At 33.8% G+C, this 27,743-nt stretch overlaps 3 protein-coding genes across 3 annotated transcripts; 2 read left to right on the top strand and 1 right to left on the bottom strand.

Moving 5' to 3' along the window:
• The first annotated feature begins 198 nt into the window (after positions 1-198).
• LOC129900119 (GDSL esterase/lipase At1g29670-like) lies at positions 199-6,897 on the top strand. Its single transcript, XM_055975073.1, has 4 exons — positions 199-644; positions 4,622-4,855; positions 5,701-5,953; positions 6,580-6,897. Exons 1-4 carry the CDS (start codon positions 228-230, stop codon positions 6,810-6,812), a joined length of 1,137 nt encoding a protein of 378 aa, XP_055831048.1. The 5' UTR covers positions 199-227; the 3' UTR covers positions 6,813-6,897.
• Positions 6,898-13,854: 6,957 nt separating this feature from the next.
• On the top strand, positions 13,855-23,833 carry LOC129899499 (T-complex protein 1 subunit eta). The gene is made up of 14 exons (XM_055974490.1): positions 13,855-14,039; positions 14,553-14,813; positions 15,043-15,168; positions 15,296-15,499; positions 17,670-17,839; positions 17,968-18,103; positions 18,848-18,964; positions 19,092-19,211; positions 19,292-19,390; positions 19,474-19,563; positions 20,631-20,718; positions 21,222-21,310; positions 21,474-21,548; positions 23,473-23,833. The coding sequence occupies exons 1-14, from the start codon at positions 14,025-14,027 to the stop codon at positions 23,554-23,556; spliced, it is 1,674 nt and encodes a 557-aa protein (XP_055830465.1). The 5' UTR covers positions 13,855-14,024; the 3' UTR covers positions 23,557-23,833.
• A 391-nt stretch (positions 23,834-24,224) lies between these two features.
• On the bottom strand, positions 24,225-27,493 carry LOC129901456 (pentatricopeptide repeat-containing protein At5g11310, mitochondrial). The gene is made up of 2 exons (XM_055976640.1): positions 26,736-27,493; positions 24,225-25,630 (listed from the first exon to the last, which is right to left on the bottom strand). The coding sequence occupies exons 1-2, from the start codon at positions 27,322-27,324 to the stop codon at positions 24,405-24,407; spliced, it is 1,815 nt and encodes a 604-aa protein (XP_055832615.1). The 5' UTR covers positions 27,325-27,493; the 3' UTR covers positions 24,225-24,404.
• Positions 27,494-27,743: the final 250 nt, after the last annotated feature.

Genomic DNA, 27,743 nt, shown 5'->3' on the forward strand with positions numbered 1-27,743 from the left:
ACCGAAATTTAATTTAAACTTCTTTTTTTTCGTCAAAATTTAATTCAAACCAATGTAAAGAAATCACGCAATCTTTTACCTCCTATTTCTTTTTTATATTATATTTTCATCGATTCTATCTTCTTCTTCATTTCTTTTTTGACCTTCAATAGCATTAAATATTTTGTTTATAAGAAGAAATAAATACATCTACCCTGACACCCCAAACCTAACTATACTTAGCCAAAATGTCTCCAAAGACAAAAAATACTCCATTTTTTCTTCTTTTGATCTTAACCTTTGTTTTTCTTTCTCCGTGTAATGGTGAGTATTGCAAATTTCCAAAAAATAAGAATGAGTGTACCAAAGTGCAAGGGATGTTTGTGTTTGGAAGTTCATTAGTTGATAATGGAAACAATAATCTTCTTGTAAAGTCATTGGCTAAGGCAAATTACTTACCATATGGAGTAGATTTCCCTTTATTAGGACCTACTGGAAGATTCACTAATGGCAAGAGTGTAATTGACCTTCTTGGTGAACATCTAAAAATTCCAATTTATATTCCAACTTTCAATGATCCTTCAACTAAAGGAAGCAAAATTATTCATGGTGTCAACTTTGCTTCTGGTGGTTCTGGCATTCTTGATGACACTGGTGTTGTTGCTGTAAGTTCTTTTTTTTTCTTTTGGATCTCCAATTATTAAGGTGTTTCAAAATAGGTGTCACTTTAGTAAAAGAATAATAATCCAGAATACGTATTATTTTAGAAATTCAAGATAGAAAGTATGTACATTTTTTTAACTATATCCTTATACTCCATTCGCCTATCTTTATTTGTCCACCATACTAAAAATAGATAGCCAATAATACTTGTCTAATTTATAAAATCAAGAAATAATTTTAACTTAGTTCCTAATTTACCCTTATCATGAATTAATAGTCATTTTCCTATTATATTTTTCAAGACATTGTATTTATTATATTCAAAGGGTGATATGGTAAAATTACCCTTTTATTTATAGCTTCTTAAGAATTGTGCAATGTCAATAGTGGACAAGTATTGGTGGACGGAGTAGTAAACAATTTTCAATAAACATCTATAGTTTTAGCAAAAATCACGTCCTTTGAGAAATTAGTAAATATAATGTGTAATTTACTAAACTGTCTCTATCAATAGTGGACAAGTATTGTTAGACGGAGTAGTAAACAATTTTCAAGAAACATTCATTTGATAGAGACAGTTTAGTAAACTACATATTATATTTACTGGTTTCTCAAAGGACGTGATTTTTGATAAAAATATACTTATTTTAAAACGGTGGAGGTATTTGGTTTGATAAATTGAAAAAATATTTGATGTTTTTAGAGAATAAAAAAAGTACTTCGGTTTATTTTTCCCTCCGTTTATCTTATTTGTCCATTTTTTTCTTTGATATCCCTTAAAGAAAACATAAATAAAAAGAATATTTTTACTAATTTATTCTTTTAACTCTTTTAAATATATTCTATCCATCAATATTAAGATTAATGATGGAGGAACTTTTTTGAAACCTTACAATATTTAAAAAAATAAAATTTAAAGCAAAATGAAAAAAATAATTAATTTTATTTTTAATTTTATAAATTGATAAATAATGTAAACATATATTTTTAATAACGTGGACAAGTAATATATAAGACTGAGAAAGAATCTTATTTTTTTCAAATTCATCCCCACTACTCCAACTAGCTAGTAGAACAGTAACAATAAAATTAAATAAGACATTTAAGACAGAGACAAAGATAGTTGGACAAACATTCTATTAAGCCATAATTAGAACTCGTTTTAAAGAGATGTGGAAAAATATATCTTAAAAAGGGCTATAATATGGTCGACTGCGAGTACTATAGTCCAAAATAGTAAATTTTATGTAAATTTCATAGTGATTTTTTTTAATTATATTTTATTTTTATTTTTTAAAAAATTATTTAAAATTACTTTTTTTTATTACTTTCGGATACGTCACGTACGTTCTGATACATCACGTAAAGTGATGTATCCGATCGATACATATCAGAAAATAGGAGAGAATAGAAATTTTTATAATTTTTTCAAATTGTAGAAAATTTTAGAAAATATACTAAAATAAATTGTGTATTTAGGTAAATTTTTTAAAATATATACTTCTTCCGTTTTTGTTTACATGTTGTCCTTAATATTTTATCGTTTTATAAAATCAATGTGTAGATGATATTATTCTTTTTATTTTATTTTTGATAGCTATTAGTCTTGAAAGTATGCATTTGACTAATGTAGAAAAATTAAGTAATTAATATTCATGTTCATTGATCAAATTAATTAATTAAAATAAATTAATTCATGTTCATTTATTAAAAACTTGATTTCAAAATAACACCAAATAAAGATATAATAGTAAACTTACCTAATTTTTTATTTGGCGTAAAACTTAAAATTGTGACAACTAAAAAAAAAGGAGGGAGTAAATGATAACAATTTTATTAGTTCTCCATTCCGAGTTGTGATACCCCCTTTGGATTAAGCAAGTTAAGTGAGTGTTTTTTTAAGTGCACATTTGTTTTTAGTTGTCTTTTAAATTAGGCCAAATTAAAATTAGCATCAAGTTTCATTTAGACATTTTAATTGAGCGTTGTTCACTTTAAACACCTTATGTAGGGTTTTGCTATGCCATTTTGATATTTTTTTAATAATGAGCTAAAATTACATAGTGTGTGTAACACACTCACGAATAACATGTCAGTATGACTAATTAAAAAAAATACGTGGAATTTGAGGGCAAAATAATATTTTAAAAATACATCATAGGAAAAAACTAAATTTCAGCCACAAATAATAAAAAAAATATCTATTTCTAAACTCCACCACAACTACCCCACCCTTCCTTCCTCCTTTCTTCCCAAACTTTATCAGCGCCTCTCTGAACCCCCAATTTCTTCTCTGCTTTTTTTTCATTTTAGGATTTTCATTAGATTTAGATTTGCACTTTTTTTTTAATAATTATAATTGTTGGATCTAAAGAAAAGAAAAGAGAAGAAGATGATGGTGGGTATGATTTTCAAATCTGAAAAAAAAAATTAAAATTAAAAAATTCTTACCATAGTGATAAAATTAATGGCGATGATGAGAAGAAGAAATATAAAATATGGGTGTTGGTATCTATTTTTCCGGCGAAAAAAGTGGAGGAAAGTGATGGTAGATTTAGAAAAGCAATACAATGAAGAAGAAAAAAATGGCTTAAAAATGGATTTAAATAAAAAATTCGACCTCCATTGAAGGAGTTTAAGCTTGAAAAATGATAGGAGATGGTGACTTGAGAAATGGAGAAGAAGAAGAGAAAATAAAATAAAAAATGGCTAAATAAAGTATTTCACGCGCTATTGTTGAGTGTATCACACTCACTTTGCCATGTCAGCAAAAAGTGTCAAAATGACATAACAGAATCCTACATGAGGTGTCTAAAGTGAACATCGCCCAATTAAAAGGTCTAAGTGAAATTTATTACCAACTTTAAGGGGCCACCGATGAAATTGACCTTTAAATTATGAATAATTTTTATTTTAAAAGTTTATATGCAAATGTACGCCGCTACTAGCCGCCCCTTTATTAATGAAGGAAAAGTTTACCGGAAAACTAACAAATAATGGTTGACAAAAAAAAAAGCAAGCAACTTGTTCAGAGGCCAACTTTGACTTTCTCTTTTGTTATTACTATTAATAGATGGATTTTAGAATTTACCCTAATACACTAGCAGCCTAACAACAAAATTAGAGCATTAAAGTGATATAATATAGATACAAATTTAAACAGATAATTCCTAATTACTACTTTCCCCGTTTTATATTACTTGACTCTCGTTGACCTGAGACATTTCTTAAGAAAATTTTACTAAAAGGCGTATGTATTTTATTAAATTGACTTTATTAATAATGTTTTGAAACTCTAAATTTGTCTACTTCTGCGTAATGACGTAGGAGGGTGGATGATCATCTTTTGCCTCTTGAAACATTTTGGAACTTTCATCCAGTACAACCTCATATGTGGAAGAAAAATCTCATCTTTCTTAAATGTTTACCAAATTTTGGGGTTGGCAAGAATGTGACTGTGAGAGGTTTGCCTCACCAAAAATGAATATTCCTTTTTGACTTCAATGAACACACAAGAAAAGGCAGCAAATATTACTCCTTAGGACCAATAAATTAAATGTGAACTTGGATATCTATTTTTCATTTTCTAAGATGAAATAATACTACATAAATCGTATTAAAGATCGTAACAAAAAAGGAGCACAACAGGGTCGTTACGTTGATATTCTAGCTAAAAAAGGACCAAAAAAGCTTGCTTTTAGAAAATGTAATACTCCCTCCGTTTAAAAAAGAATGATTTAATTTAACTTGACACAGAATTTAAGAAAATAAAGAGCAGTAAATATTCTTCTATTCTTAATCAGATGTTTCAAGTTCGAGTTTTGGATATGAAGTCGTCTTTGATAGGGATCCGCAAAGTGGAACTTACCGACGGGAATCTAAATTTGTGAATGGATGGAAAACCAAAAATAAATAAATCATAGTATATCTTGTAAAGTGAGAAAACGGAATACACTAATATTTTGTTAATATTTTTCAGGGGGAAGTGATTAGTTTAAATGAACAAATCAGAAGTTTTGAGAATGTGACATTGCCAGAGTTGGAGGAGCAGCTAAGTTGCAAAAGCAAAGAATCATTGAAGAATTACTTGTTTGTGGTGGGAAGTGGAGGAAATGACTACTCACTCAACTACTTCCTTGGCTTAGCCACCAAAAATATTACAATTCAAGACTTCACTGCTAATTTGACCATTACACTTTCTCACCAACTCAAGGTCTGCATTTATAGTATGCTTTCATTTTTTGTTTTTTCATGTTCAATGATTGTTGACTATCCACAACTCAGAAAAAAGAAAATATTTCAATGATTGTTGACTATCCACAATTCAGAAAAAATAAAATAAATACAAATATTTTGGTCCTTGTTTCCCCTTTTGGTGGCATATGCAATGATCACTCACAAAGTTGTCTTTCTTCTTAATTCCAATTGTCTTTAACCAAAGAATTTTTGAAATAATACTTATTAGTTGAGGGACCTTATGAGAAATCATCTCAGAAAAATGCTTAATTCAAATTTGAAACACTTCTTTTGGAATCAACCAAACACTATTTTAGATTTTGTAATAACTGAAAAATAACTTTTGAGGGGCTCTTCACCTTTTACTAGAAATGAAATATATTTCCTTCTTACTGTTTGGTTGAAAAAAAAATTGCAGAAAAAAATTGAACTTTTTTAATTTATTTTGAGTAAACATACCAACATTTTATGGAAGGGATAGCACATAAAAAGAACTTGCTAAGATTTGAGCACACACTTAAGTAACATAGTAATTAGGGTGGGGCAAGACCTTTACTAAGTAGATTAAAAATATAACGAAGCAAATACACAAAGAAGTCAAGAAAATTCAACATGTACTATATATATATACATAACAATAATTTGAATCTTATATATACAATGTAATTTAAGTGGATACCCCCTCTAATAAGTTAAGTCAAATAACACTTGATCACATTTTAATAATTAAACATATGAAATGTGGTGCTGCTTTTTTTTAACTAATGTGACAAATTAAAGTACATAAATAAGTATCACTTTGTTTTCCTAATATTATTGCAGAGATTGTATGATATGGGAGCTAGGAAATTTGTGTTGATGGCATTATATCCCAATGGGTGCAGCCCAATGGCCAGAGCTAGAAATCCAAATGTCACTGGCTGTATACAAAGTTTGAATGATGCTGCACTTCTCTTCAACACTAACTTGAGGAGTTTGGTTGATTCCCTAAGGCTTCAAATCCCTGGTTCCACACTAGTCTTTGTCAATGCTTACAAAATCATTATGGATATCTTACAAAATCCTACTCCTATAGGTCAGCAATTTCACTCTCTTCGTCTCAATTTATGTGATATTGCACTTTGACGGACACACAATTTAAAAAAGAAAGAAAGATTTTTTAAACAACTTCTGGTGTAAAACAAAAAATATATACTCCCTTTGATTTTTTCTTACTTGGCGCTTATTGACTTGACACTTCTGTTTAACCCGTCCATTTGACAACATTTTAATAATTAAACATATGAAAAGTTTTGTTGCTTGAATTAACTAGTGTGACTAATTAAAGTACATGATTAAGTATCATGTTTTACTAAAGGTCAAGTAAAAAGGAATGGAGAGAGTATTTGAGTAGCTATAAATCATCTCAATATATAAAGGCAAAATGGGAAGTACAAAATCAAATTATTTCTAAATATAAAAATATATCATTTTTTTGTGACAAATTAAAAAATGGATCATATAAAATCAGGCAAAAAGAGTTTTTTTTTTCATTTATATGTATTGTAGATTCATAATATACATACATTGAGTACTCCACACAATAAAAAAGACATGTAAATAGTTATACTATGTCCTCTCATTTCACAAATAAATCAAATTAAAGATGTACAAGTCAAACTGTGACATGGTTTTGTTTTCTTGTTTATTTCTTATATATAGGTTTTAGTGATACCAAGAACCCATGTTGTGAAGTGGCAACAATAGAAGAAGGTGGAACAGGAACTTTATGCAAAAAAGGAGGAAATGTTTGTCCAGAGAGAAATGCCAATGTCTATTTTGATGGGTTGCATCCAACTGAAGCAGTGAACATTATGCTTGCTAACAAGGCTTTTTCCTCCAATCTCATAGATGAAGTCTACCCTACAAATGTTAAAATTCTATCAAAAGTGTAACACACTAATTTCTTAGCATTTGCATTGCACATGTATCTCGAGTTATGACTCATACGATTCTATAAAAAGGTATTAATATTATTTAAACAAATATATGAGTAAACAATTATACATAAGCATATCATCTAAGATATCTTGTCAATATATAATATGTCAGATTGGTATCATAAAAGACTTAGAGCCCGTTTGGATGGACTTAAAAAAAGTAACTTTTATGTATGAAGTGCTTTTAAAACTTTAAAGTGCTAAAAGTTATTTTTATAAATAAGCAGTTGAGTGTTTGGATAAAAGTGCTTAAATGAGGAAAATTATGTGAATTTTAGGGTTAAAAGAACAAAAAGGATAGTTTGGGAATTTAGTTAAAATATAAGGGATATAAAAGTAATTTCCATGGTCAAAGAAAATGACTTTAAGCACTTAAAAAAAAAAGTTAGGAATCCTAACTTTTCATTTTTGACTGACTTTAAGAACTTTCTGGCTTAAAGTTAGCATTAGGCAAACACGTCCAAAAGCTGAAAAGGGGCTTTAAGTTGGTTTTGACCAACTTAAAGTCAATCCAAACGGGCTCTTAGTCTTCAATTCAATTTCATAAATTCAAATAAAATAAAAAATATTTAAAGTCTATGATCAGGCTAGTAAGTGTTTTTTTTTTTACCAAATAAGATGTAAACTACAAAATTGACTTTAAAGAAATGTGAGATTCACCGTAATATATCAATTATTCGACCTACACACCAAATATGTGTTCCCTCCGTCTCAAATTACATGTTGTGTTTTTTTAAAAATTATTTATTATTTTAAAAATTCAAGATAAAATTAATTATCTTTGTTCTCTGAAGTGATATTACCATTGTTCAAATATCAATAGAGAATGAAGTAGTTAAACCTCATCTTAATTAATATTTCATAAAAACCCTACTATCAAAGAGAACTACAATATATAATTTGGGACAAAGGGAATATTGAAGAAATATCATTAAAATAACGGAAAAGGGTCAAAATTATCCTCGTACTATTTGAAATAGCTCAAATATGACCTTCAACTATTTTTGGAATCAAATATACCTTCGCTGTTACCAAAAGAGACCACAAATATCCTTTCACTTAACAGTTGATAGTTAAAGCTAACGTGTTAGTGCCACATGGAAAAAAATATCCACATGGACGGACATCTTTTTAAAACTGTCGTCCACGTTTTTTTTTAATTTACCTTTTGGTCCCGTTTGGGGAGCGGGAGATTTACAACTACACAAATTAGTCTTCATCTTTTTAAAACTTTGTACCTATTTAATCTAGAGAAAAATTAAACAAGATATCCATTGAGTCAAAATATCTTACTCAAAATAACCTAATTATCATTTATTAAATGAAAAAGGGTCAAAATTACCCTTGAACTATTTGAAATAGCTCAAATATGCCCTTTAACTATTTTTTGGGATCAAATATACCCTTGCCGTTATCAAAAGAGACCACAAATACCCTTTCATTTAACGCTTGTCTGTTAAAGCTAACGTGATATTGACACATGAAAAAAAAATATCCACATTGACGGTCACGTCAACCTCTCTCCCTCTTCCTCTTTAGTTCAGGGGTATTTTTGACCCCCTTTTTATAATTTTAATTTTTTTTAAAATTTCCTACACCACCACATACTCCCCCTCCCTCCACAACCCTACCCACTTTTTATTTATTATTATTAATTATTTTTTTAAAATTTTCTACAACACCACATACCCCCTCCTCCCGAATTATTTTGTAAAGTTTTTTAATTTTTTTTGAATAATTTTCTACGCCATCACATACCCAGCCCCCACTCCCTCAGCCCAAAAACAATTCTTAAAAAAAAAATTTAAGAGTTATTTTTTTGGATTTTTACACCCCCCCATAACCCCCCCTCCCTCACATACCCCTCCATCCCCTCCAAAATTTTAAATTTTTAACTACTCAAACTTTTAATTTTTATAATTTTTTTTATAAAAGGTAAATTAAATATGAATTAGATTGAATTTTTATTTTATTTTTTACCCCATGATCCCCTCCCTCCTCGACCGATACTCCACCACCCTTCCAAAAAAAATGTTGAAATTTTTTTATTTTTGGTTCTCTATATCCATTTTCTGGAAAAAAAATGTAAAACTTTAAAAATAGTTTTTTTTTTGGGGGGGGAGGGGGGAGTATGCGGTGTTCCCATTAAAGTCATTCAAGCCTAATTTTCATCCCTTCTAGTTAGTCCGCTACCAACTCTAATACAGATTAAGGCCTGACTCTTCTATCACATAGAGGAGTTTCCAAACTACGAGCCATTACTAACTTTGTCTAACTCGTCTACCATCTTTAGCTTTCACACCAACACATGGCCTTGGGATAATTAACATCTCACTTGGAAGAGGAAAATATTTAGGTGGACTAAGGCTCTTCTCATAACCGTACTAACCAGCCATGGCTGGACCTATCTTGTTCTGGCGACCTCGCCACAACGGGATTCCTCCCACCAGGGTGGCCCGCCCGAAGATAGAATCTTTGAATTCTCTTCAATCTCCCCCCTTTTCTACAAGTACCAACAAGATACCATTAATATTTGTGTCACGCCCCGGGAGGGTATCTTAAATATGGCCGACACTTAAAAATCATTACTGTCTCCCAAGCGAACCACTTAGCCTGATCACACATTCGTTCGTTCATTCAATCAATGTAAGATTTAAAATAAAAAGGCAATTAGATGGAAAATTCCAATCAACAATCTAACTCAAGGAAGAAAGGTCATAGGCCAACAAATCAAACTCCAATCTATGTCATTAGAATAGTATAACAAGAACAATTCAATGAATAAAAATACTCAATCAATCCATCTCTATCTAATCTATAAAGCCTCTATTACTAGTATCTAATTGGTGCCAATGACAGGTTTATGACTATCTCAAATCAGAATGAAAAGACTAAAGTCAATGCAAAAATAACATAAGTGGTATCCTCCGAATGTAGGGGAAGACTCACCAATAAGCTGAGTGTGAACATATCCTCAATGGTGCACCTGTTGGTGATCTCTTAAACATGTCTCTGCATCATTAAATGATGCAGGTCCAAATGGACGTCAGTACATGAAATATACGAGTATGTAATATGCAGAATAAAACATGCATCAAGATAGAATAATATCAATTCAGATATCTCAAATAAAAAAGATGAGGAATTCAATCAGGATGTCATAAGTCTAAAGCAAGAGTAAGGTTTTAACAGAGACCAATCATATCCAATCCAATCTAATTCAATCAGAGTACTATCAAGATTTACATGGGAGTTTCTCTTATCCGACAACAATCACTTATGAGTTAGTAATCGTACAACTAGCTCGTTGTTGTTACCACAATCATCCAGTACTTTTCCAGGGTAAAGGACAAATCATCCAAGTAAGGATCCAATCAATCAATCAAGTCCTATCTTTTTAGGACACAAAAATAAAGGGAAAACATCCGACTTTAACGGTTCAATCTTTTCCTATGCTAGCTACTTAGTTATTTGGTTCGAGTTATTACTTACTCTTACCCAATTCAGTGCTCGATACTCTTTCCAAGACTCAATGCTCATAAGACAATCAATTTCAATCAACCAATCAATAAGTCTCATATGGACTCTTATCAGTTCATCAGTTCTATCTAATCAATCCTTCCGATCAATCAATCTTCCAATCTTTCCCAATCATTTAAGAGTAGTTGGGACAATCATTTGTGCCAATATTTAGTTAAGACCATTCAATTAGGTTCAATTATGAATATATAAAGGTCTATCAAGTTTCATCAAGACTATCATCATGCTCACATCCCAATCACAATCATACAATCACAAGTTCAAGGCTCTAAACTCAATCCTTAGTCATGTACATTCAATATTAGTCAAAATATTGTGAGAATTTATGAAGTAAATAGTCTAAAATTATTTGTTCAAGAAACAAGTTCATAGAAAACATTAATTACACAATATTATGTAAAAATATGTTAAATTTAAGAAAAATTCTCAAAAATAAAATCATGGGGACTCAATTCATTCACGAATTAACCTATCACAATCATGGGAAACATGAAAGAACAATATCCATGCTTTAGTTTAGCCTTACATACCTAGAATGAGTACAAAACAATCAATCTGGCAAGAAATTGCTTCAATATGTTAAACCCTAGCCTTTTCTTCACTCCTTAGCCCTAGGTCTCTTGTTAGAATGCGTAGAATGGACTTAGGAATGTTTAAAAACTCTTTTAAAGTTGAAAATGAACTATATCAGTCTGACTTAAGTATAGGAGGGGTGGAGAAAAACCGAAAAGTCCCTCTTTAAAATGACCTCGGCAAAAAAATTGACCTATGGGGGAGCAAGTGCCCTCATAGTTTATTTTTTTCTGAAAATCTTTGCGGTGATTTTTGAACCTGGATTGACCAAGTCCACGACACGGACTGGTTGCGTACTCTTCTAGAATTTCAGTTTTTGCCCCGAAAAATTATCTTTTGATCCGATTGGCCTAAGATTTATTCGAGACTACTTTCCCATATAATTTTTCCCCTGATTGATATTCCGGTCTCAGATTGGCCGAAAAAGTTAAGGATGATGCGTTGTGCGAGCACTCTTTAGTCTAGAGGTATTTTGGTAATTTTATCGGGTGTAACAATTTGACTCTAAGTCACTAATCTTGCTAAACCACACATCAACTACTCTCCATTTATTTACCACAACCTTATACCTACGATATGGACACATCTAGCAAACATTGCATAATTCGAACAGGCATATACATAAGCATATTACAAATTTATCATTTCAAGAGCAATATACAGTTTCACAGTGTAAATCTTAAACACAACAATTAACATGGTAACAATTTGGACCTTCGATCATTTCATATCAATTATTACATAGAATGGGCATGCTCAATTATAATCGGGTCAGTTTCTCTATTATCACACATAGTCAAGATCAATCACAGATAATAGCAACACAATGGTTCTCTCATGGAACTCATACCCAAATTATTAGTGTGTCAATATTTAGTATGTGTCGGAGCGTGATACCCGATTCAATATATGTGTCGAAACGTGATACCCGATCCAATATATGTGTCAGAACGTGACACCTGATCCAATATATGTGTCAAAATATGGCACACAATCCAATATATGTGTTGAAACGTGACATTCGATCTAATATATATGTCGAAATGTGACACTCGATTCAATAAATTCATTGCATGCAATTGTTCACAAATAGTCATTTCATTAATTTCATTTCATTTTATCTCATGAACATGCATTACTCAAATATTTTCCATGAAACCATCACCATGCACACACACAAAAAAATATATATATCCCCTATATTTATATGAATCAATAGCCCCATACTAGATCCCTCTCTTAATTATCACAAGTCTCAAGATCTCATTCTAACCCAACAATTTCCTTACACATTAACTTTACCAGGACTATTAATCATATCAACAAGAAATATTAAGGTTAACATTCAAGAATTAGACTGTTATCACTAGTCACAATATAATCATAACCCACATAGTACATTCCTACCATAAACATCAATAACAACACATTCAACCATCCAAACTTCGTGCCCGAAAGGCTAGACATGAAATCTCCCTTCAATATACAATATATTACACGATGAGAAACAGGTCTATAACCATTCAATTAAGAAACCTAGCCTACTTGAGCACCAAACAACTGCTGCAAAAGTCTAATCGCGAACCTTGACTCCATTAGTGAAACTTTAGCTTATTCTTGGTCTAAAACAATAGTATAATACAAAGTCAATCACAAAATAGCCCAAATATTTTCAGATTATATGCAAATCCCAAATTCCTGGCCGATCTCATGATTTTTCCACCCAAAACTAGGGTTTTTCTACCATTAATTCACCTAAACTATCAATTTCATGGTAACATTAGAGAATTGTGATAAATAAATCGAGAATAACCATTTTTAAGATTAGCCCAACGTCTTACACCCTAAAATCCTCATGAAACATGATTTCTCCCACCTTAGAATGAATTCAAACTATACCCTAGGGCCACAATTATATTTTCTAAGGATTAAGGAATCAAACAAGTGTTAGATTGATGGAAGGACTTACCTTAAAGGAGAAAATCGATGGAAAACTGAAGAAATCATCCCTCCCTTCCCTAGCCTGACCTTGGATGAATTTTGGGAACAAAATAATGTTTAGGTCTAAAAATAACATTTAACTGTGCGTAGCTCGCCCTGGTGTTTCCTCCACGGCGGCCTAATTCCCACCACAACAGCCTCATCACGGACAGTGCTCAGTAAAAAAAACAACTTTTTACTCCGAACTCCAAATGAGACAAATTCAATGGCATTGGAAAGAATACTCATATAAATTTAATTTGATCGGTCATGTGCCACCTAATTCATTATAGACTGAGAGATATGGTCGTTTGAATTTTACCTCAATACTAGCTTTCTAATTTTTAATTCAACCCAATACGGATAAAATTTAATGTTATTCATCCATCAATTTTTATTTTTTTACGAAAATTAACGGACAAACATCAATTTATAAAATGCAAAATTACAGTTGAAAAACATATATAAAAATAAAGAAATCATAAAATTGAAATATAGAACCCGTTTGGATGGGCTTTAAATTGGTCAAAATCAACTTAAAGCCTCTTTTTAGCTTTTGGACGTGTTTGCCTAATGCTAACTTTAAACCATAAAGTTTTTAAAGTCAGTCAAAAATGAAAAATTAGGATTCCTAATTTTTTTTTAAGTGCTTAAAGTCATTTTATTTGACCATAGAAATTATTTTTATATCCCTTATATTTTAATTAAATTCTTAAACTATCATTTTTATTCTTTTAACCCTAAAATTCACATCATTTTCCTCATTTAAGCACTTCATACATAAAAGTCACTTTTTAAGCCCATCCAACCGGGTTCATAGGATTTTATGGGGTAAAAAAACATTCTATTGGCAAACACCGTCTGATGAAATCAAATGACAAAATTACCCTCTATTTGACATTTTAATGCCAAGAAGCAGAAAAGGTTCTTGATTATTCTCTTTATTATTAGAAGAGATATTAGATAGTAAAGTAAAGTAAAAATAATAGTATTGCTAAACCTAAGGAGCAAAGGAAAAACCCTAGAAGCTCAGTTTCTCCTCAATATCAAAGTCGGATCAAATCGCCTCCAACAATGTCTGCTATGATGGTAAGCCCACAATTATATAGCTGAAACGAGTAGCTTTTACAAAGAACAAATCTCTTTAGATTTCTCAAAATGTGTTACAAGGAACTATAACATGGAAATGGGTACAAAGGCACTGGTAGTGCCTGCCGAGTTTGCCAACCATGGTTGTAAAATAGTAGGAATGCTTTTTTTACTGTGAAAACTTGAGCAAAAAGCCTACATTTTTACATTAAGACAACTAAATGATGATTGATGCGGTAAGTTCGACACTCTGAGAGTATGTTGTTGTGAAGGTTTTTGTTTACATGTTTAGAATCCACATATTCTTGTTGCCAGGATTTGATTCTGTTACTACTGGAATGAAATGGGTCCAAGTAGAATATAGAGAATTCTACAGCCAACTCCAACTAATTTGGAAATGGGGCACAGTTGATTTATTTATTTGCTATACCTATGTGGTAATGTATTTTCTGGGACTATTTTTTTCTTCGTCTATCATTTTCTGATCTGCTGTTGTGGCTTTTAAAATAACAGCAACCTCAGATCATATTGCTTAAGGAAGGGACAGACACGTCCCAAGGGAAGGCACAGTTGGTGAGCAATATTAATGCGTGTATGGCTGTGGCTGATGTGGTGCGTACCACCCTTGGACCTAGGGGTATGGACAAGTTGATCCATGACGATAAAGGAAACACGACTATTTCGAATGATGGTGCCACTATAATGAAGCTTCTAGACATAATTCATCCTGCAGCAAAAATTCTTGTTGACATCGCCAAGTCACAAGACTCTGAGGTATGTTGTACTTTTACTGCCTCAACATTTATGCTATTTGTAGCTATAACATCACTTGAAAAGTGTAAAGCTGCAAAGTCAATTTCTGTGCTTTTACTTCAAAGGTACATGAGATGCGGTTCATAAGTTGTACCGTATGTGCAGTTGAGAACTTATGAGCTTGGGAAGTTTTATGCTTGTCCCTTCAACTCCTTTTTCACTACTAGTGCCTTTTTGTCTCTGTCTTCAGGTTGGTGATGGAACCACTACAGTTGTTCTGCTTGCAGGAGAATTTTTAAAGGAAGCCAAGCCTTTTGTTGAAGAGGGTGTCCACCCTCAAAATCTTATTCGTAGTTATCGAACCGCTTCTAATATGGTAGATTTTTCCTCCTCCTGGTTGCTTGTTCCTCTGTCTTACCCTTTCTGTCTCTATTCACTGCCCAGTAGGGTGCAGGTGGTTTTTTCATCATAGTTTATTGAGTAATTTGATATTGATTATGTAGGCAATCGAGAAGGTAAAACAATTGGCTGTTAGCATAGAGGGAAAAAGTTTGGAAGAAAAGAAAAGTCTGCTTGCAAAATGTGCTGCTACAACTCTCTCATCAAAGCTCATTGGAGGTGAAAAGGATTTCTTTGCATCCATGGTTGTGGATGCCGTTCTTGCAATCGGATTTGATGATAGGCTGAACATGATTGGAATTAAGAAGGTATACAATCTTGCAACTGCATTTTTGTTTGTTTTTTATGAGGTTGTGGTTGCTAAATGTTGGACTTTGTGGTGTCGGCCTTGAGGTTCTTTTGTTGGGTCAAAGATTACTGGTACTTTCATGAAGTATGAGTACATAGGACATTTTTAGAGTTTATATTGAAATGAGTATCCATCTGTTTGTCCAAGATTTTTAATCTATATGCTAAGAATTTATAGAAATATTTTGGTGCAGCTCTTTTTCTTATCAAAGTACTGTTTCCATGCTCCTCTAGATTTTCAGTACTTTCTATAACAGGCTATTTGATTTTCATCAGATCAAGAAACCAATAAAATTTCTTTAAAAAGTTTGCCTCTCTGAGGCCCTTTGAGCTGTTAGGCCTGGATTTAGGGTCCTGTGCTCCCCCTTTTTTCTCCCAGCCAGATAGGTTAGTAGTTAAATTTTTACTTCATTTAACTTGCTGATAAATATGTGTAATGGACTAGTTACCCCTTTTGGGTGCTCTCTGGTAATAACATTAAACCATTGGCATGGCTAAGCTGAGATGTTACTTCTTAACATCACTATAAAAGGAGAGCTTACAATCCCTTCAGTCTCCCTAGAAATAAAGGAAACCGAATAGAGAAGAAAAAATAGTGCTAATGGCCCGTTTGAGGTGTTACTTCTAACAATCAAAACCACGCTATGTGTTTCACCTCGCTTAGGTGGCACTTTTGTGTAGGCACTGAGGTGTTTAAGCTTGCGCCTTTTTGTCCACAAGCTCAGTCTTTAAGAGAGTAATATTAGAGATTACATATAGTTGGTAAACTGAGTACATTAGTTGGTTTAAATATTTTATGAACGAATATTTAGTGACTAAGAACAAGAAATCAAAATTTTAAATTGTTTTCTTAAGCTGATTGACATGGTTTTTACTAAATATATTTCGCTTATATATATTCTTTATTCGTTAAGGCTCATGTTTTGATTTCTCTATACACTTAAAACCCCCCAATAAAGTTTGCGTTTCTGCATTTTCCACTTTTCACTGCTATGTAAAAAGTATGCTACAAATATGAAAGATCTGCAGTATGCTACAAATATGGTTGTACCCCATAATGCATTAGTGGATATCAGTATATTGGAGCATCAAATTAGAGAATATCATTGAGTCTAACGTGTTTAACATGAAAGTCTAAAAAAGGTTTAACAATTTAAAAAAAGAATGTAGAAAAAGGTTAACATTGTTTTTCACTACGTTCAAAGTCGTCTAGTATAATATGTGGGTCATCTGTCATTCATCTTAGAAGAAACTTATAGAACTAGCAGCTAAGCAACATAGATTAGGTAAAAGCTTGTTCCATTGAGCGCAACTAGAATTTACTAGAGGGTAGAAGATATTATCTCATGCTCATCTTCAACAAATAAGAAACATATTGGAGGCTCAGCTGCTGTAAATTGTGTTAACTTAGAGCTCTAGGCTCTGAAGATACCTTCATTAGATAACTGATATAGTGGAATTGAATATATCACTTTGATATTATCTGTCATACAGGCCCCAATGACCACAGATTCTTTAGCATTTTGTGACTAAGATGAGAAACATCTTACTTCATCAAAAAGAAAGGTTTTGTAATGTGCTTTATAAGAGCTTATTTAAATAGTTACACCACCTAAGTTTATGTCTTATTCATGAAGGGAAAAGAAATCATATTTGTAGACCATAAAATAGATGCTAACAAAATTTGTATTTCTGGTGTATTCCCCTTTGTACCATCTTGGTACCTGTTTAATAAAATCTTTACCTTATCAAAAAAGGAGGTCATCTATCAGTCAACAGGGTTGAATTATGTGGACCATCTTTTTTTTTTGGGTGGAGGTGCAATGCGTTTGTGTTTCCTAGTGTTCAGATGTGTAGAAAGTGACATACTTTTCCTTGATAAACAACTATTGGTTGATATGAATTTTAGTTAAGCCCATACAAGTGGATTCATTGATATGTTTTAGGGTATGGAAGAACGGAGTATGATATATTCATTGAGGAAATTGAAGATAGATCTCTGAGCAAATGAAGACCATATATGCTGTTGGATTACAGCTTGATTAGAGACTACAGAAAATTTTACTATTGGTTCTACGAGCTTATCTGATATTTTCTGACCTTTTCTTTTGCTCCTTTTTGTATGTGTAGGTCCCTGGAGGTACTATGCGAGATTCCTTCCTTGTAGATGGTGTTGCCTTCAAGAAGACATTTTCCTATGCTGGTTTTGAACAGCAGCCAAAGAAGTTTGTAAACCCCAAGATACTTTTACTGAACATAGAGTTGGAACTAAAATCGGAAAAAGAAAATGCAGAGATAAGGTAGTATGTTTTTGACATACATTTGATTTTATTTGAGAATAATTCTATAATTTCTCCAATTTAATATTTTCTTTTATAAGTTGCACAGTTCTGATGGTGCTTACTCCACCTATCTTTCTTTTGTATAGGCTCTCAGATCCAGCGCAATATCAGTCAATTGTTGATGCAGAGTGGAATATCATTTATGACAAGTTGGATAAATGTGTAAAGAGTGGTGCCAAAGTTGTTTTGTCTCGACTCGCTATTGGTGATCTGGCCACACAGGTTGGCTACAAACTTGCTTTATTGTCCATTGCTTTGGTTCATGATCATATCTTCACATGGATTCTTCGGAGAACTAGAATTTAGAGAGATAGTGAGTAGGCACTGAATGTTGTAGCCTTATCTTTGGGGAGATCGCCATGCCAATTTTTCTTGTGTCATGATAGTTTATTCCGACACATCAAATATGTTTTAAAGTGTCATAATATGCATAATGAACTAATAGTTTTGACCATGTGCCTCCCTCTTCATCCTTTTTTTTTGACTCGTGCCTCATTCACCCTCTTAATTTTGGTTGGAGAGGGAGGTGCCAGTAATTTGACAACAAACCAGTTGATCTATCCTGGTCTTAGAAATTGACACAATTTCTGTGAGGGAAAGTAGAAACTATAGTCTCCCCATCTGGTTTACCTTATTTTATCAAAAAGAAACTATAGTCTCTTCATCCAATGCCTTCTGTTTAATTGGTTATAAAATACAATGGTGAACTTTTGATGAGAAAATGAGTTTTGCCTTGGTGTGTAATTAATGAACTCTATTAAGTTTTTGACCTTGCTTGTTCTGCTGATTGCTGCAAAGAGATGTAAAAGTATGGTTATGGAACTGTTACTTAATTGTACTTTTGGGTTTTACTGTCATTATCTTAAGGCTACATTTCTACCAGAATCTTTTTACTGACACTTTTCTGGGATTTAGGAAATTATTGTGAAGATTGGCTGATATTGTTTATGTCTTTTATGTGCCCAGTATTTTGCAGACCGAGATATATTTTGTGCTGGTCGTGTCTCTGAAGAGGATCTGCAGCGGGTAGCAGCTGCCGCTGGGGGAACAGTGCAGACAACTGTGAACAATGTTATTGATGAGGTTTGGTCCTGGTCCCTTTTACCCATGTTCTTACCGGGACAACTGTACACCTTCCATAACATGGTTAAATTATATTATTAGATTTTGGTCCATAACGTTTACTTTAACCATCTGGATTATTATCTAGGTTCTCGGCTCTTGTGAGATTTTTGAGGAGAATCAAGTTGGAAATGAGAGATTCAATATATTTAGTGGATGTCCCTCGGGCAAGACTGCCACTATTGTCCTTCGTGGTGGAGCAGATCAGGTTTTTGATCACTTCAGTTATGCATACAACTATTATTCTATTCTTTGGTCCTAATTTTCTTTTTTCAATGATCTATACAGTTCATCGAGGAAGCTGAGAGAAGCTTGCATGATGCCATTATGATTGTTAGAAGGGCTGTGAAAAACTCTACTGTTGTTCCTGGAGGTGGTGCTATAGATGTAAGTACATTCTACAACCTCCAGAGAAGATTTCTTTATGATAACAGGTGTACCTTATTGATTGATAAAACTCTTGGATGCAGATGGAAATAAGCCGTTTCTTGAGGCACCATGCTCGAACAATTCAAGGGAAATCTCAGCTCTTTATAAACTCGTATGCAAAAGCTCTTGAGGTAGCAATTCTTCTTTCATTTTGCTTTAACAGAGAAATTATTTGCTATTTTTACTGGAATTAACTCAATGTATGCTGATGTGTCACGTCTGGTATTTGTATGTGCTATTTGAATGTACCAGTAATGTATTGAATTTTTGCTTTTCTGTTTTTTACTTTTGTGATAAGTTACCAACATGGCAACATCAGTTGCTTTCTTTGTCAAGTTACCTTGGAGAACTGGAGAAATAGATGCACCACCGATATCATAAAAAAAAATGGAGAGAGATAGCTGCTAGTGGTTTTTTTCTTTAGAAATATATGCAAATGTTAGACTGGTATATGCTAGAAAACCTGATGATAAGAAATAGATGCTAGTTGTCCTCTCAATCAGAAATAAATCATAGGATTGATTTTCAGACTGACAATGTGGTGTGGTAATTATGAGCAAGTGCACATTGGATTTAGAGAGCAGTTGAGAGCTGTACTTAGCATGGTTTTATTGTATTATCCATTGTTACCACTTTTATTCTCTTGGATTTTTTTTTATAAAAAGAATGGTATCAGCACAAAGGCAGTGCTGAAAGCCCTTCTCTTGGAGGGCTTATGATTTGGTGCTTTCCCTTTTATCAACAATTATCAATAAATCACTTTGGTGTATGTGACCACACTAGTCTAATTTGATCAGTGGTTGTGTCCTAGACCTTTTTGCTATTGTCTAATTTGATAATTGGTTTTGTTTAGATCGGCTTTTGATGAAGTTATCTTTGTTGGTCAAATGTATGTTTACCAAGGAATTGACATGTTTGATTCCAAAAGAAACATATTCTTTGTTGTAAAAACTCTTTTTAAGCTATTGCTATTGCTCCTCTTATGTGGTAAGGGATTTGTCTCTGTTATCATTCTTAGTTGGCTAGGGCTGCCTATGCTAGTAGGTCTTTGAGATAGTCCATGGTTGTTCTTTTTGTGGACAATTTCTTGATATTGCTGGTTTTATGGAACTTAGTCATTGTGAGATGTCTCTTATTCCTTGTAGAACATATGTTCAATTCTGTGATACCTTACTATTTAAGATCTGGCATAATGCAGATTATTCCCCGTCAGCTATGTGACAATGCTGGTTTTGATGCAACTGATGTGCTGAACAAGCTCAGACAAAAACACGCTCTTCCATCTGGTATGCCTACCATTTCCCTATAATAATAACAGCAACTTATTTTTTTAAAAAAACAAGCATAACTTTTTAGGGTTTCAAGTTTTCTAGCCACTCTACGAGGGTTGATAGTTTTTCCTGGGATGGTTTTCTGCAAAAGTTTGGGGTTCTTTCCTTATTGTATTCCCTTAATAATGGTATTCCCTCTGTCCCTATTTCTGTGAAAGGGTTCGGAGTATGAGGGTCAAAGGACTTACTTTTGACTATTGGCATATGATTCTTCAAATATATTAAGATAAAATTTGCATATTTGAAAAGCACATGGAAAGTACTAGAATTCATCCTAGTTAGTGATTCAAAATATTTTAAAGAAAGTTTGAGAAAATTATAATCAAAGAAAAAATTGTCTGACTCCCTAAATAGTAACACCACACTTGAAATAGGATGGGAGGGAGTATTAAAAGAAAAAAGAAAAATTAAGAAAAAGAAATTTCATGCTCCTTAATGGTAGACACTATCCTGGGCAGGTGAGGGTGCACCTTATGGCGTTGACATTAATACTGGTGGCATTGCCGATTCATTTGCCAACTTTGTTTGGGAGCCAGCAGTCGTGAAGGTATATTTTACATCCACTGTTCCTTTTTTATTTGATAAATTTAGTTTAGCTTGTTATTAATCAATCACCCATCTTTTCCCACTTGTTTTTTTGCTAAAGCGTCAATTTTTCACAAGTATTCTTGGTTCCTAAAAAGCATTTGAAATGATTCTACTTTGTCCAGATCAATGCCATCAATGCAGCCACTGAAGCAGCATGCCTCATTCTGAGTGTGGATGAGACAGTGAAGAATCCTAAGGTAATTTTTTGTTTGTGAAACCCCAATTTGTCTACCATGCCCAATTTGTCTACCATTATGGACATAATAGACGGTGCAAATTGGGTTTTGTAAGTCACCCTTTGTTTTGCTTTTCTAATCTCCAAGATACTCACAAGTTACTTTAAAATATTTCACCAAAAACAATTTGATGAAATAGGTGGGATTGGGAAACAAAGGGGATGGAAAGAGAACTAAGATGAGCTCGTAGTGTACATGCAGAAAACTAGAGTTGTGATTTTCACCTCTCAGGGTGCCTAGTGCTGGATGTTAGAATATTATTGTCGTATAAAGTTAGTCAATGTCTCCATGATAGGTTATATATAAAATATGGATTGTATCTCATTCCTATAAATAGGTGTCATGTATTTTTATCATTAATATTTCAATATTTTTTCTCCCTTTTATTTTCTCATATCGCCTTTTGAAACTCTTCTACTGAGACAGTTTGTCAGAAATAAAAAAGAGATTCTGGTTAAGAAAGATAATTGTTATTTATTGGATAATTAAGAAATAGAATTCTTATTGTCAAAGAAAAAAAAAGAGAAAAGAACACTGAGACTGGAGGTGAATGTGAAGAGGAAGCCTTGAAAATCCTATTGTATTCACTACCTAAATTGCTGGAAGAAAATAACGCAGTAATGATTTTTTTTGACGAAGTAATTAGTTCTATTGCAGGCATCAAGTAGATGCATAATAGTTACAAAAGCAAAGTAGCAAAAGGTCAACTCTCCTTTACATTGTTAGTTAATAGTCAGGGAACTGACAAAGTTCAGAAATGAATCAGGAGAATCTAGAGGGGATTAATAAACCCAACTATACAAAAACCTGAGGCAGTTAGCTTTTAAAGATTGGTAGGTAGTTGATATTCCATCAAAGCATCTTCTATTCCTTTCGTTCCAGATACTCCAAAAAATGGCTGCAGGTATCATCTTCCAGATTCTCTTAATGGTGCTATCAACTTTCCAGTTACCCCAACTTATCAAACATCACTGATATTCTGAGGCATGACCCATTTGAGACCAAAAAGAGCTAAAAACATACTCATCTACTGCTAATTGATGCAGTAGCTCTTCTGAATTTTGTTGATTAACAGTGTAACTTAAGATCCTTTGTGGCCAGGCCTTAGTGGTAAGGTTGGTTTGTTGCTACTATGCATTTTAGGGCTGTGTAGGTGTCTTAAGATTTTATCTCATTCTTTGTTCCTCTAAGAAAGCAAAGTGGGGAAGGAAAAATAATAGAGATGTGCATGGAGGGTGAACTCTATATGGTGCCATTTAGCCTAAGCTGACAAAGTCAAAGCAGTTCCGTCGCTCCGTGTTGCAGTCTGAGCTGGATGAGAAGAGACCATAATGTGCAAAGTTTTTGCAAGTTCTATATATCTCACCTTTTTCTTTTGATAACTGAGGAATCCCTGAGGGCAAGTTGGCGCACTGTCCAAAACCCAGTGGATAATTCCTCGACTGTTGGATAATTCCTCTACTGTTCTCTTCTTAAATGCGAGGCTTTTGTTTGTAGCAGGGTTCGAACTCGTGACGTGCACCTAACCCCCACATCACACACTGCTATTATGACTAGACCATAGCCTTGGGGGCTTCCTATGTCTTGCAATTTTCTTCCTTTTAGAACAGTAGCTAAGGTCCTAAAAAAGGCTTGTTCTTTGAGGATACTATCGTCTCCTGTGGAGCCGAAAGGGATAGCTTGCAGTCTACCTCTGCTGTGGTCTAAATTAGTTTAAGCCTGTGTTCTTCAAGCTGACCATGTGTATCTGCCATTTAGGTGAAGTTTTGTGGATTCTTTAGGTTTGCTCATCTGGTTTCCTTTTTGCTTGTGTTGGATGTGTTCATCGCACTTGTCAGCATCCTTACTATGCTTGCAATAATTCCTATTTCATTTCAAACTGCAGTCTCAGAGTGCTCAAGGAGATGCTGCTGCAAGCGCCATGGGTGGTGGTAGAGGGCGTGGACGTGGGCGTGGAATGAGGCGGTGATAGATTTCACAAGTTCTTTGCAGATTTTGCTATGATTTTTCATTTAGTGTTTGCATTTTTTTTTTTGCATTGTTCGCTCCTCCCTTTTGTAGTTCTAGTTGTCTCCCTTCGACCAAATTTGGGCATCGATCCTCATATAGCAACCGAAAACGATCAAAACAGAGTTGTGTTAAATTCAGGCAATATCCAGTGAACTAAATCATATTTGCTGCTGTCAGTTTTGCAATGTACGAAGCCTACCATTGGATATATTATATTCTCTGTTGATTAAACTCTATCTGGTCGTGAAAGGTTCACAAAATTTCGACATAAAACTTCTAAGCCAACAGCAGTTCAGAGTGCAAATCCTATAATGAGATACAATTGATAAAACTCTGAACAACTGTTCAAATTTTAGAACCCGGTCCAACTCTGATGACATTGCAATATGAATTTAGAAGTAAATAAATATAAAGTGAAAATTCATCTTTTTTGAGCTCTTCCATACCATGATTCAGATCCATCTAACCTATTTACTATTTAGTATTTCAAGGATGCTGCAGCACCCTACGTTGAGCTTGCTTATCACTCATAATATCTTCAACAGACCAGTTTACTATTTAGTAGTATCTGTTTTTCTGTAAACAAGTCATTGGAGAAGAACACAAACTTAGCTATATAAAGTTCGTGCAATGCAAAATCCATAACATATTCATTGCTTCCTGAACTTTGTAAGAGGTGCAAAAATCAATTGTTTTGACAAGAAAGAATTTTACTGATACAAAAGCACAACTAAGCTTGTGCTGGATTTATGTACATGAAAAAAACTTTTGAATCTATTACAGAATGATCATACAACATAATGTAGACTAAACCAATTCCACTCGTTTACTAATATTTTCTATAAGCTGGTTTGCACTCACCACTGCATTTTCAGGCGGAGTTCTACGTTTGACTAGCTGTCGTGGACTTCTACACGTCTGTAATATATTTGACATTTCTTCAGCTTTTGAAATGATGGATTTTCTTCTTGTATGCGACGAGTCTCCATCTCTAATATATGTGTTGGGTAACTTCTCAGAGTGGGGTGTAGATACCATCATGTTTCTAAGTTTTTCTGCATTTTCATTCATTCCTTGTTTTCTGAGATCATCGCGGAGTCTCTGATATGTTAGATACTGAGGAACTAGTCCTCTCCTAATCATGTCATGAAACCACTTGACAGCTTCATCAAACTGATGCATCTTGCAGAACAAATGTATAAGCATGGTACTTGTAGCCAAGTCCAAATCAAAACCGTTTGCCCTCATTTCTTGGATAATTTGCAATGCCAGATCCAATCTATCCTGCTCACATAGCATCTTAACCAGCAAATGGTATGTTAGTCGATCTGCTACGTATCCAGATTCAATTATCTTGGTATAGAGGTTTAAGCCTTCTTCAATCTTCCCAAACTTGGAGAAGTACCGAAAGAAGTAATTATAAGTTGTTGGTGTTGGCATAAAACCTCTATTTGTCATCATCTTAAGAATTTTACTTGCCCCAACAATATCTCCTGCCTTGCAAAAGCCCTTCACCAACGAATTGTAAGTTGATAGAGTAGGACCAGATTCCAACACTAATAGTCTCTCCATCATTCCTGATGCTTCCTTGAACCGTCCAGCTTCTCCTAATGCATCAATTACTGGATTGTAGACAACAACATTGGTATCAATTCCTTCCTCTTTCATTTCACCAATCAATTCAATAGCCATCTCAACTCTCCGCATCCGGCACAATCCTTCAACAAGGGTACCATAAGTTACAATGCTAGGTTTTATGCCCTCCTTTTTCATCTCAGCCCACAACCGCTCAGCTTTCTTGAGTTTTCTTGATCGAAACCATCCATTTAGCAATATATTATAAACCCGAATAGATGGCAACCAATTTGAGTCTTGTCCTTTTCGCCTATAAAAATACTCTGAAGCTTCTCTCACATGCCCCTCTTTGCATAAAGAATCTAATAGTATCTCAAATAAGTTGTCTCCCAAGACCAAAGCATGTATCTCTAAATTAGAAGAAAATTCATATGTTCGAATGGCTGGTAAGAGCATACCTGCGAAAAAGAAAAAACTTGGGTTACTTGTACTCGTCAGATAATTAGAACTTTCATGCGTACACACCACATGTTCATGTGACCAAAAGTTTCAAGATGAGCTCACTTTATGAGTTCACTGGAGAAAATACATGTATCAGGTTTCTTTTTCTGCAAGATACTGGATCCCAGGTGAAGGATGCAGATCGTTTTCCATCCAATGACATCATGGATTGAATATAAATGGTGGGAACAAATGAAAAGGAGGAAAAAAAATTGGCCAAATAACTGAATTTAATAAAAGCCACGTTAAAATAAGACAGTTTACATCATAGAACAAACTAAAGCCTTTTACAGATTAGACCTCATGAGTATCTAATAGCAACTTATTGTATAAGTTAAAATTATAAAATAGACAACATTTTAGCATAATTTACAAAAACAACTTTTCCAAATCCAGTTCAAAAACAAAACTTGTAGATTGGATCATCAAATCTAATACAACATCTATTGCAACAAAAACATAGCTGGTGTTATCGAATGGTTTAGTTGAACCTTAAAGGTCTTGCCTCCATGGACTTGGTCTAGTGGTAAGATGCAAAGCATGATGTGTGGTTTAGACGCATGTCATGGGTCTGCCACAGACAAAGCATGGTATTTAAGTGGAGCAGGGCTGAGCGGCAGGCCAGTACACCACAACCCTTGGGGATTTCTTGGTTATAAATGAAATAAATGTAGCTGGTCTCAACAATGGATAAATGTGGGGACTTTCCTAACTAGTTGAACTATAATAAATCCCCTGAATACTGAATTATTTGGGATGGATTGACTTGAATAGAGCTGAATGGATACATAGAATGCAATAACAACATACCCAATGTTGTCCCACAAAGTGGGGTCTGGGGAGGACAGAGTGACCTTACCCCCTTACCTCAAAGGTCTAGAGAGGTGGTTTCCGATAGACTATTGGCTCAGGGAAAAAAAAGTCCAAAGCAGTGCAGAAATAACAGATTATAACAAAAACAATAATTACAATAAAACAACATGGTAGTCGAAGTACAACAAACAATAGATAGTAACAAAAATCCACTCAAATGTATTTATTGTGGAAAAAGACGAGCAGTACCTGCCCTTGCATATCGTCTGATCATTATGGCAAATGTGTCAAGATTGGGTCTTTCAGTAGAATTGAGTCTATCAAGTATCAAATTCCAAGCAGAATCAAATTCCCTTTCCTTGCCAAGGGCATTAACCACAGCATTAAACACAGGCATAGAGAAGGTAAACCACTCTTTCTTCTCAGCCCATAGGTAAAGGATAAACAAAGGCTTGGGAGAAGAATCAAAATGGTTGAAAAGTTGAAGAAACAGACACTCATTTACTTCAACCCCAGCTCTATCCAAGGCATTTTCAAGAACAGGACCAGGTGGGATGGTGGGGTCACGTAGAATCTCACATAGGGTGGTGAAATCACTGGGGCTGTAATTAGGGGTTTGGGGTTGGTGGGTTGAGGGAGGGGGTGCAAAGAGGGGGGTGGGTTGTTTGGGTGGTTGGTTCAGCTTAGGCCATTTCATTAGGGGTTTTCCTCGCGTTGATTTCAGCCATGATTGGGTTGAGAAGAGCTTAGAAGTAGGGTTTTTGGTAGTGAGATGTGAGAGAAGAGAAGTTAGAGAGATAATGGAGCGGCGGATGTGGGCGGCGTTTAGAGCTTTCATTGCATTTGTTCCACACACACACACACACAGAGTGATAATGGCGGATTGAGGTTTTTCTGGGGTTTATGCCCATCAATTGTTTACAAAACTCTCCGGGCTACTTCTCTCAATTTGTGAAAGCTAAATTTTTGTGATATTTTCAAAGGATTAAAAAATGTTCTTTAATCGGAAAGTTTGGTTTAGAACTGTTCAAAATTGAATAGAGCCTTTTTGTTATTGAATTATTGATTTAGTGGTCTTGATAACGATATCTAATATCAAGTTATTGGTTTGAGATTTTTTTTAATGGTTAATCAATAAATTAATAAATTATACTTATATTATTCGGTAGAAAAAATTCTTTACTTAGGTTTTAGTTTCATATTTTTATTTCTGTCACGATCCAACTCACCGAGCCGTGCAGGCACCCACTTTATGAC

Source organism: Solanum dulcamara, chromosome 8 (genome assembly GCF_947179165.1).
Source record: "Solanum dulcamara chromosome 8, daSolDulc1.2, whole genome shotgun sequence".
Classification (NCBI taxonomy): Eukaryota; Viridiplantae; Streptophyta; class Magnoliopsida; order Solanales; family Solanaceae; genus Solanum; species Solanum dulcamara.

What these genes read in the sequence shown, in the direction of transcription:
- LOC129900119 (XM_055975073.1), top strand. Translation starts at nt 228, where the DNA reads ATGTCTCCAAAGACAAAAAATACTCCATTTTTTCTTCTTTTGATCTTA. An exon ending in ATGACACTGGTGTTGTTGCT is followed by an intron (nt 645 to 4,621) that starts GTAAGTTCTTTT and finishes AATATTTTTCAG; the next exon opens with GGGGAAGTGATTAGTTTAAA. An exon ending in ACAAAATCCTACTCCTATAG is followed by an intron (nt 5,954 to 6,579) that starts GTCAGCAATTTC and finishes TCTTATATATAG; the next exon opens with GTTTTAGTGATACCAAGAAC.
- LOC129899499 (XM_055974490.1), top strand. An exon ending in ATCGAACCGCTTCTAATATG is followed by an intron (nt 15,169 to 15,295) that starts GTAGATTTTTCC and finishes TTGATTATGTAG; the next exon opens with GCAATCGAGAAGGTAAAACA. An exon ending in TGAACAATGTTATTGATGAG is followed by an intron (nt 18,965 to 19,091) that starts GTTTGGTCCTGG and finishes ATTATTATCTAG; the next exon opens with GTTCTCGGCTCTTGTGAGAT.
- LOC129901456 (XM_055976640.1), bottom strand. Translation starts at nt 27,324, where the DNA reads ATGAAAGCTCTAAACGCCGCCCACATCCGCCGCTCCATTATCTCTCTA. An exon ending in CAGACGATATGCAAGGGCAG is followed by an intron (nt 25,631 to 26,735) that starts GTACTGCTCGTC and finishes TCTTTTTCGCAG; the next exon opens with GTATGCTCTTACCAGCCATT.